This window comes from Taudactylus pleione, unplaced genomic scaffold, assembly GCF_031769625.1.
Source record: "Taudactylus pleione unplaced genomic scaffold, aTauple2 ptg000903l, whole genome shotgun sequence".
In the NCBI taxonomy this organism is placed as follows: Eukaryota; Metazoa; Chordata; class Amphibia; order Anura; family Myobatrachidae; genus Taudactylus; species Taudactylus pleione.
Window position 1 is genome coordinate 261,356 of NW_028285304.1, and position 13,842 is coordinate 275,197.

General features: G+C 46.4%; 1 protein-coding gene across 1 annotated transcript in view; it reads right to left on the minus strand.

Moving 5' to 3' along the window:
- OVCH1 (ovochymase 1) overlaps positions 1-13,842 on the minus strand; it is a 64,363-nt gene that overhangs the window by 4,951 nt on the left and 45,570 nt on the right. Inside the window, exons 34-35 of the mRNA XM_088459244.1 lie at positions 1,201-1,255; positions 212-345 (exon numbers count right to left, since the gene is read on the minus strand). Of these exons, the coding sequence (XP_088315370.1) occupies positions 212-345; positions 1,201-1,255 (189 nt within the window). The remainder of the gene's footprint in view (positions 1-211; positions 346-1,200; positions 1,256-13,842) is intronic.

Below are 13,842 nucleotides of genomic sequence, written 5' to 3' on the forward strand. Positions count from 1 at the left end.
GTATAGTTATGTGAGGACACATCTGTACCTGAGGGTTTAATTGTACAAAAAGGCTTTAGGGGCACAAATGATCTATAGGGCTTACACTAGTGCAAAGAAGCTCTCGGGGAAATGGTGAATTACATTGGGCCCAAGTGCCTTCTTCATCTACTATTCCAGCCCTGTTCTACCTACAGAGAAAATATCATGTATAGATAAATCCGTATCTGACCTGTTCTCGCAGCTGCTCTATCTCAGCTCTTATACGTTGGACCTGCAGCTGGTTATTCTCTTCAATCAGCAGCATCTTCTCCCGGTGTTGCTGCATAATATAAACCACCTCCTCCTCCTGTAGTGTGATCTTATCTGTGTATAAGGACAAGACAATATCAGATTGAGTGATCTTCATATTAGGATTTATTATTTTCTAACCAAATACTACCAGCTACATAGCCCTACAAAGAACAGGGACAATGATTTCTTAGATGCAGTAAAGATTAAATTTCACCTCACTTTATGTTAGTTGTGTGGTCAGAATAGTGGTATTTATATAAGCTAACAATGCTTATTGCGCTACTCACTGCGCGATATATCACACGTGTGGCTCAGGCACAGTTTGCAAAACATTGGCCAGTTGAGACCGAGTCTAAACTGTGTCCAACTCTGAATTAGGCCCATAGATTGTAAGCTCCACTGGTGCAGGGACTGATGTGATTGGGTAAATATTTGCAGAATATGTATGCACTATATAAATGACTGGTAATAAATAATAATAATAAAATATATACTTACAAAGAAAGAGCATAGCTAGTACAATTGGTCACAGTCTATGCAGTAACATTATACAGATGTACATCACCTTATCACATGCATAAACCATGTTATATGTGCTATACAGTGATTTATTACACGCGAGGGGCTGTTTGTGTAAGTAATGTGATGTGCTTGCCTACATACAATAGTGATAGGATGATGGAGCATATTATGTCCCATTGGGTTGGGAATAAGGGGTGTGATGGAATTAGGTGGAGGATCGACTTTGCTTTTTAATCTACTAGATGCTGCTTAATCTGCCTCCTCCTTGTATCACTAGCGAACCAGGAAATGCCAACTAGATGGGTACAAAGCAATCATGGCTAACACCACACATGCATCTGTCCGTGTCACACGCCTGGCACCTACTGCTCCTCACACAGCACAGAAGGTGAGATGAGTTCTTACAGGTCAGTCTCTGTATCGTCTCCTGCTGCTCAGCTAGCTGGGCTTTACGTTGTCTCTAAGAGAGAGAGAGAGAGAACAATGTACTTACAGCAATAATGATATAACAGAGTCATTACACAGTAACACCAAGGTCTCAGCTATTGCTATCCCCACGGGCACCTGCTTCTGTGTGTCTGGTCCATCATTACACAGTGACACCGGTCTAGTCACAGCCAGAAGCACTAGGTGACACAATATACTGTAGGCAATTCTATAATGACTGTACTAATAATGTCCTTATTTTCTAAGTGCCAAATAGAGTAACAGGACAGGAAATCTATTTATGTACCAGCAGAAATTGAGGAATAAATGGGGGAACACTGTAACACTAACACGTTCTCTATTGTATATATAATAATATAACATTTATATGCCAGCAATTGGTTTGCCTACTTATGTCAGTGTGTAACGTTTATAATCCATGTGCACAACTGAATATGACCCTGTTACCTGAGCAGTCACTGGCTGTATACACCTGACGCAGGACAGTGGGGGACAGAAATCCACATCACCGTCATGTGACTAATGGTCACAGAATCTGCCCTCTGTCCCTGTCACCCACCCAATCAGCTCATATGTAACGCCTACGATTTGCCACCATTGGGAACCAGCAATACTATAAGTAATAATAAATAGCCCCTTAGCATAGTCAGATTCGGACACAGACATCACCCTACATTTAGGCCTACTAAAGTGGGACAACCCCCGCCTCCTATGTCCAGAAACGCCCACTTTCAGGTGAGCTCCACCCCTTTTTAAGTTCTTCAAAAATCCCAACTGTGCAAACAAAGTACAAGAAATAAAAATAACAGCGCACTTACCTTTTTCTTGGAGCATGGCCAGCGAATCTTGAAGGGAAAGCAGCCCATGGCTGCCCCCTAACTCCTACTCCCTACTCTCCAACTATTATACTAACTACTAATCTATACTAAATACTAAAATACTAATCTAACTATACTAAATACTATAACTATACTAAATGCTAAAATACTAATCTAACTATACTAAATACACTAAAAAAACTTATAAACTAAAGAAATATAGCCTAAACCTAACACTAAGAAAAATGAAATAAAAACTCAAACCTATCACTACCAAACACAACCACCAGCTCCAGACAACGCTTCACACACTAGGGGGGACCACACAACAGGATAAGCTGTAGTGTTCTTACCACTTATTGTGTAACAATGGGCCATTGTGATGTCATCACACAGACATTAGCAGCAGCCATACAGGCAGATATTTGTATGAAATAAAGTACCAGACTGTGATTAGGGGTGAGCAGGGGCAGGATATAATACCGCCCAACTGCCCCAAGTTACAAAGCCCAAAAAGGGCAATTCTTTTAACCACAATGGGTGGAGTTTTGCAGATTGGGGCGGGGTTATATTTTCCCAATGTCACATGTCTGAATGCTGTGCAGTGCGTCAGCCATTGCCAGTCACCATAGTAACGTTTGGGTAGGGAAGACAAAATGGATGTTGAACCATAATGGATGGTTCAGCAAAGGAAACGTTCCCTTTTGTGGTGCAGTCTTCTTTGTAAATAAATTCCCTTAAAAATTAACTTGTAATTATATATACACATTTTCTTAAAAATGAGTGGGGTTTAGGATATAACATACATGTAACGTGTCACACATGAGTGTAAACATATCATTTATTGGGGTAATCCCAGTTCTTAGGACCAGGATAATAAAGAACAATAAGTAAGATATCTGATTACAGCCAATACCTCCAGAGATAATGAGATCGGCGAATAATTTCTCACAAAGGAAAATAAAACAAAACATAGGGGCCTATTCATCAACACTAAAATAACAGTTTTAAGGACACATGGTTTTAGTATTCATTAACACACTTAGCACAGGAGATATCACTGATCTCTCCTGGATATGTCCCCCTGCGTGAATTTCCACACTCCCCATACATTAGTACATTAATGTGTACAGAACGGCGCATGCACAGCGCTGATTACAGCTGCGGTAAGTTAGATCAGACAGAAAAAAGTATCTATTTCCCGAAAAGCTGTCATCACAAAAATAACAGCTTTTCGGAATATAGTTATGGGGAGGAGGAATGATGAATTCCTCCGGTAATTAGGTAGAACTCCATGCCAGTTCTAAACCTAATTACCTCCAGAGAATTTTTAGTTATGATGAATAGGCCTCTAAGGGCCGTATTCAATTAGAAGCAAAAAGTCTGTTGCCGGACTTTTCGTCGTCATCGCTGGTTTCAAGTGCGAAAAAGTATCGCGCGCGTCCCCACGTATCCCCATATTCAATTCCAAAATGGCGAAAACAGGACCCGGCGAAACTTAAATCGGCAAAAAGTTCTGTCAGTTTTGGGAAAATCAGCCTGACACCCCCCAAAAGATGGACTGACATGGGGGATCACTATGGGGACCCTCGAATAGCCCTGCTAAAGGTATTTGGGGTTTTTAAATGGTCTCACTAGGCGCTATTATCATCTATCAGCAAGTGGTGACGAATAGCATTTTGCTACTTTTTGGGGGAAAATAAGAATTCCCATCAAATTTGGGGTACATGAAAATGGGGTAAAGTTGCTAAAATCAAGCATTAAAAAGCGCCAAAAAACGCACATTCAGCAAACACCTGCAATCCAAAATACCCCTCCCCCATACTACCAGACCCCCCCAGAGGCTATTTCGCTAGTTTTTGAATTTGTACCCCCACTTTGATTTTTTTCAGCCATTTTAAAAGTGTTTTTTGGGGTGTCCTTTGTGGGGGTTTTTTGCATTTTTTACGCAGTTAGCGTCAGGGGGGATGTCCAAAGGGTGCAGGGTGGTTCCCGCAACATTGCACCCCAAACCCCAATTCTGCACTTTTTTCCGCCGGGTATTCATAGGCGAAACTTTTTTTTGATACTGGAATAAGATGAAACCATCGAAAATTACATCATCGGTGAAAAAGTATCGCCGAAACGTACTTTTCGCTTCTAATTGAATACGGCCTATGTCTTAAAATGTCTTCACAATTCAATTTATCAGAAATTATTATAGTGAGAGCAATTCAAGTCTGAAGTAGGTTGTCTGCTGCAGCCAGAGATTTATTACAGTAATTCTAAGCACATCCATGGGCGACGGAACAGGGTGGGGCAACTCGCCATCCTTCAAACACGTGACAGGAGTGGCGGGCAGCAGTAGCGGATTTACCACTAGGCAACAAAAGCGGCTGCCTAGGGCCCGCCCACCGGGCTGAATAATGGTGGACTCGAGCTCCACCGGTACTTCCTGATTGCTGAGCTGGCTGGATATTCCCTGCAGTCTGTGATTAGACAGCTGCTGGGTGAAGTCTCCTGTACTGAAGGTGTGCAGGTGCAAACAGTAACTAGGAGGGGGTTGTCTCCTGTACTGAAGGTGTGCAGGTGCAAACAGTAACTAGGAGGGGGTTGTCTCCTGTACTGAAGGTGTGCAGGTGCAAACAGTAACTAGGAGGGGGTTGTCTCCTGTACTGAGGGTGTGCAGGTGCAAACAGTAACTAGGAGGGGGTTGTCTCCTGTACTGAAGGTGTGCAGGTGCAAACAGTAACTAGGAGGGGGTTGGGGAAGCAGAAGCACTACCCTCGCACTATGATCCCAGCGGCAGCCTGCAGGGGAACAGATAGGGGGCAGCCATGTTCTGTGTGGGAAGCAGCAGGGGCGGGCTAGTACGTCTTTCCTGCAGTGAGGGCAGCCAGCGTGCACCACACACACACTTTCCTGATGGCAGGGCTGTTTACAAAAGATTGCTTCTGGTCCCTCTAGCGTCCGGGCAGCACTCTCTGCTTACTGCCTGCCTGTCAGTCCAAGGACACAGTTAGGGAGGGGGACGCCGCTGCATGTAGCTTTAGTTAATCAGCGTCGGCTATACAGTATGTAACTGTAATACAGTAATCACACTATGACTGTGTGCTATGCCCAGCCTGTGTCCCCGACCCTACAGCGCTCTTACGGCTCCCTGCCCCACTCCGTCCTGTCTAAAATGTGCTGTTAGGCTCCACCCCATTTCTGTGGCTCCACCCCCTTTTTCAGAGTCTTCCATACACACTGCACAGCACGCAAATTTGGGAGGTATGCAGATGGCTTTATAATGAGGTACAGTAATCTATCATTATCTTTACTGAGCGTAACCATCCAATAATGGTTTTAACTGGCATTTGTGAACTTTAATTGTTTTGTCGTTTCAGCTATAGTCTGTGTACTGATATATGAGCATTAAGGTAACAACATTATTTTCTAAAAAAGGAAAAACAAATATATTTTTGAGTGCGAGGAATCTTGTTGCCAGGTTGGAAAAATCATGTCACCCCTGGTGATACGGGGAGGATCTTGGGGGGATCTTGCCTCCAGGAGCCATGGTTGAAGTTCCGTCCCTGGATAATATGAAGGGTGATGATCAATCATCACCCGTTAGCTCAGTGACACTGCAGTGTGGCTGCCTCCATAATGTTTTTTGCGCAGGCTCAGTGCGTTTGGCCCCCAGTAATTTTGGTAGAAATCAGACGGAGCTTTGCTCTCTGTAATGAAGCTGAGGAGCCTCTGAGTGATGGAACAGTCAGGGACAGTGACGTCCTCTGCATGTATTCCTGTACAGCTGCACAGCCATACCATGGTAAGGAGGAGACACACAGCACTGCCCATAATGGATTTGTACCGCAGAGGTGGGATGAGGCTGGGGCTCTATCAGTGCTGGACCCAGAGTAGGGTCAGTATCAGTACTTATATAATATTTCAGTGTTTCCAGCTACTTCTCCATAGTCAATTAAGACTTTCCATCATAGATATCTTGGTTAATCAACTAATGAAGTGTATCATTGGGATACAGTGTTATAGTATACAGCCATATAGTGCTCAGTGGACCCATTATTGGTAGATAAAATACATGTTTGCTTCTTTCCTGCACTGGGGGGATCACTCTCTCATTGTACTGTACAATGCCTCTAGGTAACAGATAAAAGCAGAAGTGTTTCCCCTCAGTAAGTGCAGGGTACTATAAATTTATTTATGTCACACCCCTCCTGCTGCACCACACACCATCCAATTCATTTATCTACTGTATGCGTTATACATGTATTTCATTAGTGTTCATTCAAAGTCTGGTGCCAGGGAGGATCCGGACCTAGACAGAGGCACTTCTGCGGGCACCGAAGGCGATGTGCCTAAAAAGGGGGTGTTGCCATGAGAAAACGGGGCATGTCTTTAAGACATGCCTCATTTTCATTGCTCTTGGGAGCGTGCCTGGCAATTACGGCCCAAACAACGAGACAACACCGGCGCCATAATTCCAACATGACTCGGGATGCCGACAATGGGATCCCGGCAGATGGTATACTGATCGCAAGTAGATCGGGGAAAGGTAAGTATCAGCTGCGGGGGAAGGGGTTAGGTTTATTGCTCTCAATATACTAATTTATGATAAATTGATCTGTGAAGATATTGTAAGACTGGGTTTTGTTTCCTTTGTGAGAAATTATTCTCCGATCGAATTGTCTTTGGAGGTATTGGTTGTAATCAGATATTTCACTTATTATTCTTTTCTCCTTCATCCACTAGGGGGACACTGGAGTCTCATAACAGTGGGGTATAGATGTGTGCTAACCGGGAGCTGGCACTTTAAATTTAGAAAGTGTGGCTAGCTCCTCCCCCTCTATACTCCCCTACAAGCCCAGTCTTAGTATTGTGCCCAAGGGAGCTGGTCATACTTTCGACTTCTCCTCAGGACATTGTTTATGATAGTTTCAGAAAAATAAGAGATATGGTAAGAACTTACCTTTGTTATCTCTGTTTCTACGAAGTCCATAGGGTCCACAGGGTTGACCTTGGGGGTATAGGTTGGGAACCAAGTCCGGGCACCACGCAGTTAAAGCTTTTAGCTCCCAGGATGCACTTGGGTCCACTCTCCCTATAACCCCACCCCCAGCCAGAGGCACCTCAGTTTGCAAGTAGCCAAAGGCCGGAGGAGGAGAGAAAAAGAGAGAAAACTGGAACACTCGATAACCATACTCACAGAAATGGGAGACGGAAAATCGGTGACCAGTCACACAGCCCATTTGAAGCCAGGTGCGTCAGGGCGGGCGCCCTGTGGACCCTATGGACTTCGTAGAAACAGAGATAACAAAGGTAAGTTCTTACCATATCTCTTGTTTTCTACTTCAGGGTCCATAGGGGGTCCACAGGGTTGACCTTGGGGATGTCCCAAAGCAGTTCAACCAAGGGAGGGGATGCTCCTGTGCTGAGAGGAGAATCCGCCGCCAAAAAGGAAGCATCCTGAGAGGCAAAGGAAAACAATGCCTAGAACCTTAAAAAGGTGTGGACAGAAGACCACGTGGCCACCTAGCAAGGCAAACCAGCCAAGGCGCCACAGCGAGCCACCCACGAGGGTTACATGGCCCGAGAAAAAACAAGCAGCAACAACAGAAAGGCCTACCCATGGGTAGGCCCCTGAAGAAGACATACGAGGCCGTCCAGCCAACCTATGGCCATAGGCCGGCCATCCTTTCCTGTTAAAACCAGAAATCTCAGACCACCAATAAGGAGTCCGATTTCCGTCAGGAACTTGAATGGATCACATAAATCCACAGAGGCCGGACCACAGTCAATGAGGCCACACCAGCCGAGAGGACTGGGGACTGAATGGCCGCACCATAAGTTCCAGAATAATATGGAACCTGAAAATCACTAAGAAGAAACACAGGGTGAGAGCAACTCACACCCTGACAAGATGCCCTCCAGAAGAGGGAGCCACCTGAGAACGCTCCCAATTCCGACACTCACCTGGTTGATATAAACTCCCTGATAGAAAGAGAGAAAGCCAAAGCAATAGACCATGTAATGGCTATCACAACCAGCGGTTCCATTAACTTTCCCCGGAGTTAACGAAGAACCACTACTAACTCCCAAGGAGTCTCTAGGGAGGACAAATGGAGGCATAATCCAGAAAACACTCCAAAGGATGAACTGGATATCAGAGCGGAGCAATTCCATATCCTAATCATACTGACAGTGTAGAGATCTGCCCTGTCAGGAAGGCCAGGCCGAGGGTGAAACCCAAGCCAGCCGGAAGGAATGCCAGAATATCTGGAAATCCTGGACACCAGAGGATCGCATTGATAGGTATAATACCATAAGAATTATGGCTGCCACAGTTTGTGGTAGGTCCCAGCAAAAGCTGATCCATGTGCTCTAATCATTCCAACGATGACAAAGCCAGGGAAGCCGTAAGACCACTGTAGGGACGTAGTCAAAGACAAACGACCCAGGTCCAAGGCAAACCCCAGGACCCTGAGACAACAGGTCTGGGCAGTGAAGCATCAGGAATGGAGTATCGATGGAGAGACTCCGAAAAACCAAGTACCCCTGACATCTGGGGCAATCAGGAGCCACCAGCAGGAAAGCATCTCTGTCTCGATTGAAACACTTCCCTCGAGGAAGAATGGAGACTGGAGAACACAGGTACGCAAATTGGAAGAACCACTTCACCGACAAAGAGTCACTGAAGGTTGCTTCAGAATCCCCAGCGTTGGAACGTAACACCATAGTGTGATAGAGTCAGAAGGCCATGAGTGTCACCTCAGGAGGGCCCCCCCCCCCTGCTCACCAGGAGATGAAACCTCTCTTGGGGAAGAGACTAGTCCCCGGGATGCACGTCGTGACGGCTGAGGACTCCCGCTTCCCAATGGAGAGCACCTGAAATGAACACTGTCGAGATGGTCGGGAGGAGACCCTCAGACAATGTCCGAATGTATGACATACCTGACATTGCCACCCAACGAACAGTATTGCTAAAAAGGAAGCCACTGTTCTGACCCTGTCGGACTGAACTTTTTCAGGTTCACCGGGAAACAAGGGCTATGCCAGAGTGAAGGCCCAAGACAGGCTAAAGTTCCAACAAGTTAATTGACAGGGTGGAATCGACAGACATCCAATTGCACTGAAATGGATGCGAACCAGATACTGTCCTTAGCAAAGAATACCCTGGACGAGATGGTCATAGTCACCCGAAAAGGGACCGACTTGCCTCCGGGGAGAGCAGCATCGTTTGAACAGTGATCAGACAGTGATCAGTGTTCCATCTGGAGATAAGCCAATTATGGAAAGGCCTGGAATGGAACTAAGCCCATTCCACCCTTCCAAAGGCAGACACTGAATAGTGAACCATGCATCCCAGAGTGCAAAGACATATGTCGACTGCGCAGACATCCATGTACTCCTAATGGAAGAGTGGAGATGCCGTCTTACGCCAGAAGAATTCTCAGCTTCTGAGAATCCAGCAGGGCTCCTAGGTGAAGAATACCCAGAGAGGGATGCAGGGAGGACTTTTTCCCCATTGATTAAACGTCTGCACCCTGAAGAAGCCACAGTCAACCTGGCCCGGCTGTAAAGTACCTCTGCGATCCTGCTAAGAGCAGGAGGCCATCCAGGTACAGGAGCATTGGGATATACTGAACAGAAGAACTGTCAGAAAATCCAAAATGCTGGTAAACCCCCGTGGGGCTGAGAACAGTCCCAACAGGCAGAGCCCGAAAAACCGTAAGTGCTGTGATACAGCAAACCTCACTCCATGCTGAGGCAAGGTCTCTGTAAGTACCCGTAGGCACGCGTCCTGTATATCCAGTGATACCATAAAGTCCCCAGGGTCCAAACATAGTATGATGGAGCATAGGGATTGCCTCCTGAGCCCAGGTAGCTTTAGGAACTGGTTCAGGGAATAGAGACAGAGAATAGGCCAAAGAGGACCATTCAGCCACCGCACCAGAAAGAAAGCAGAACAACCAGTCCCTCGCTGAGAAAGTGGGGATGGCCCAATTAGCTCCGCTTACCCCAACAGCTGTATAGCTTTCTGGATTTGTAAGGCCCTGTTCGGGTCCGAATAAGGGCCTGCGCACCATCACCTGGAAATAGGCCGCCTGAGCAAAGAGAGGGCGTACCCTCCTACCCACGTAGCCGCGGCAACTAGACACTAGTACCGGGCGAACTGAGAAAATCGCCATCCCCCAGTGGTAGGCCTGTCTCGTCATGCTGACGATATATCCGTAGGTTCAGAAGCAGGATCGGCTGGCAGTCCAGGCCTGCTCGGTTGAAGAAACAGACCTTTAGGCTGACCCAGAGGACAAAAAGACTTAATAGACTTAGTCTGAAGCCCTGTAGTGGACATAGCTGAAGGCGGGAAATTTGTACTGCCACTGTCAAGGTCAGGACCCAACCAGATCTACCCTATAGATGGTATCTGCACCTCTGCATTCCCAGAGCGCAGCCATAGGGTATTACGGAGGATACAGTCACAGCCGGAACTCTGAAAGTTAGGAGACTGGTATCCAATATAGGCATGTCCACCTATGACAACTGCATATATTACGTGAGCGACCAACTACATTTGAACCCCAGACGTGTTGGTGGGGAAAAAACATTACAAATGCATCAGCTCAGTATGCAATAGTATTAACCAACCATGCTATAGCCCTGGTAGGATGGGTAACAACCCCTGAAAGCGAGTATACTGATTTCAGGCAGAGTTACCACCTACGGATCAGAAGAATCCGACCACGCAGGAATGGGATGCGTAGTAACGTCTGTAATCCGACGAGTAACATGCCCATCCACCCCATGAGGGGCTCGTGATGACCCTCAGGGAATTTGGGACAGGAGGCCAAACACTGTTGTAATACCTCATAACTGACAACAGCCAGAGTCCCGCCATGCGATCCCCCCGCTAGTCAGCAACAGGGAACCAGAAGGCACGTAATACTGAGGGTGTATGATACAGGTGCAGGTCAACATTCACTCTAACCAGAATGGACCTGCTACCAGCCCTAAAACAGGGATAATAATACTTGAAATAGGCTTCCCCCCGTGTAAGAGGGAAAGAGCCCAAAACAGTATCCAGTTCACGCAGAGCCAACTGGGAAGTAACCACAGGGCGTCAACCACGCCAATTTGCGTTTCGTAGAAAACGACACCACCCAGGGTGGCTGTGGTAATCCCTGCAAAGGGGAATGACAGACTATTGTGGCACCAGGGGGAATTCATATACTGCGAAAAAACCCTGCAGGGAGCGGTAGCCTGTGTCACAGGGGAAGAGTGCAAGAAACTGCGAGATACCCTGAGATGAAAAGGGCAGCATGGTGAAGTAACCCTCAGGTGAGGTACAACAATGGGGCCCGCCCGGCGATCCACAATTAAGAGGATCCCGAGAAAACAAACCGCCCAAGGGGGTCGTGAAAGGGGCCGGCACCAGATGACGCCACACACAGAACCCTTTATGAGTTAAATCCTCCGCACTAACACCTGCAGCACATGACTTGCAGGATAGCAAAAATGGGTGCCGTATAACGCACTATCTCCTGGTCAGACATATCTGACCAATCTTGGCGGAAATATCAAGCAGTGCTATACTGGTCCTGACTGATGCTAAAATTAGCCGCAGGGACCCATTTTCAGCGTATGCAACACACAGTTCCAACGAAAATGTGGCAACGTGCAGCACGCAACAGTATGTGACAAACCTCACAAATATCAACGAGTATATAAATGTGAGGTCTCAGAACCACCCTAAGTACAGCTGTATTAGGGCAGATAAGGAAAAGGGATATACATACACTGACAGGTGAGAGAATTAAATACAGACAGTCAGCACTAGCATAAGTCACATACCATGCAGATATATACATATATACATAAACATGTCATATAATATACTGCACTATTACACTGCATTCAACTTACCCAGATTCAGTGTCTGGGAAGGCTACAGCGCTGTGTACACTGACCTGATGGTGAGGTACGCAGGGGGACTGGACTCACTGCCATCTCCGGAGCTCTGCCACTGCACCACAAGAAAATGGCCGCTGGAGACCTCAGAAGAAGCGTGGCCCGCGGAGGAAGCAGCTCAGCGACGCCAGACTATACATACTGAAAGGCGCGCTGAGTGCAGAATCGGGGTTCTGGGGTGCAGAATTAAAACAAGTACCCTGCAGCCTTTGGAATGTCCCCTTAGAGTAATCTGTGTTAAAAAATTAAAAAAGTTAGATAGGACACCCCAAAGAGAGTGGTTTCTTTTTGGGGGTGAAAAAAAAAAGTTTGGGGACAAACTTAAACACTAGCGAAATAGCCTCAGGGGGGTCCCCATGTATGCGGCAGGTGTTTTCTAGACTGCGGGTGGTAGCAGCAGGTGGATTTTTGAAGAACTTTAAAAAAAAATCACTTTAGGGACGTAAAAATATGCTTTCACCCATTTTTATGTACCCCAAATTTGATGGGACTATTTAAAAAAAAAAAATGAAGATAAATGCTATTCTCCACCACTTCATCAAAGACGCATTTATGCACCTGCCGCGGCTGTTTAAAAACCCCAATTACCTTCTGCAGGCCAATTCCCATAGTGATCCCCCATGTCAGACCATCTTTTGGGGGGTGACAGGCTGATTTCCCCAAAAGTGACAGGACTTTGATACTTGCCTTTCCGCCAGGTCCCGTTTTCGTCGATTCATAATTGAATATGGGGATAAGCGGCACGCGCCCAATACTTTATCTCCTAGAAAAACGGCGATGATGGCGAAAAGTCTGACCTTGGACTTTTTGCTTCTAATTGAATATGAATATGGCCCTATATATATCTCATTCTCTGCTCTTACACTGTCCACTACACTACTGTATTGTTTGTATGTCAGTGTTGTGTACCATGGCAATTTTCTTGCACAAAGTGTGCAGAAAAGTTTACCCAGGGACAATCATTAGCTCCCTGTTGTGTGACTCTCACCCCCTGCACCAGCCTGGGTTCGTTCCCTAGCTAGGTTGGTGGGGAGCTCACAAAAGCCATGGCCACGTTCCTCGTCCCTTCCAAGGGGACTTCACCAGGTTCCCAGGAAAATGTTAGCCTCAGTTCTTCAGTCAGAGGACTCTGAGGATGAGAATATGCCCCCACTAGAGGGGGACAAGTTTCATAATTTAGGGACGAACAGGTTCATGTAAGGTCAGAACCTCTATCCCAGGGGGATAGAAAAAGACGTCAGGTATTAAACGTGGAAAAGGTCGGCTGTCTGTCTTTTTCTATCCTGACTACTGCCTAAGGTATCCCGTCGAATTGTGTCCTCCTACCTCGGTAGATCCCTCAGTGTTTTGACAGCGATTGAAGCTTGGCCTAAACAATAGCCGAATAAAGACAGGACTCCCAGCTGAGGATCTTATTCCTTTAGCAGAACATGGTGTAATGGTTAGCATTACTGCCTCACAGCACTGAGGTCGTGGGTTCAATTCCCACTATGGCCTTAACTGTGTGAAGTTTGTATATTCTCCCTGTGCTTGTGTTGGTTTCCTCTACCAGGCTTCAAAAGTGGTATGTAATCCCCCTTTTAGGTATTCAGCTCCAGCTAGAATAGCCCACAGCTAAGGCAGAACAAAGAGGGCAGTGGAAGCTCTTCCATTCACTGGTGACGTCCAGTTCGGATCCAAACTGGACAAGTGCATCTACCAGGCTACTGGGGGGTAGATCTACTTATCTTCCCTCAGCTGCTCTGGCTTCCTGTAAATCTTATTTACGACCGTCCTTTTGGTCCTTTCATGCCCTAAGAAGATTTAGAAGCTGTTCCACAGAAGGACCTTCCAC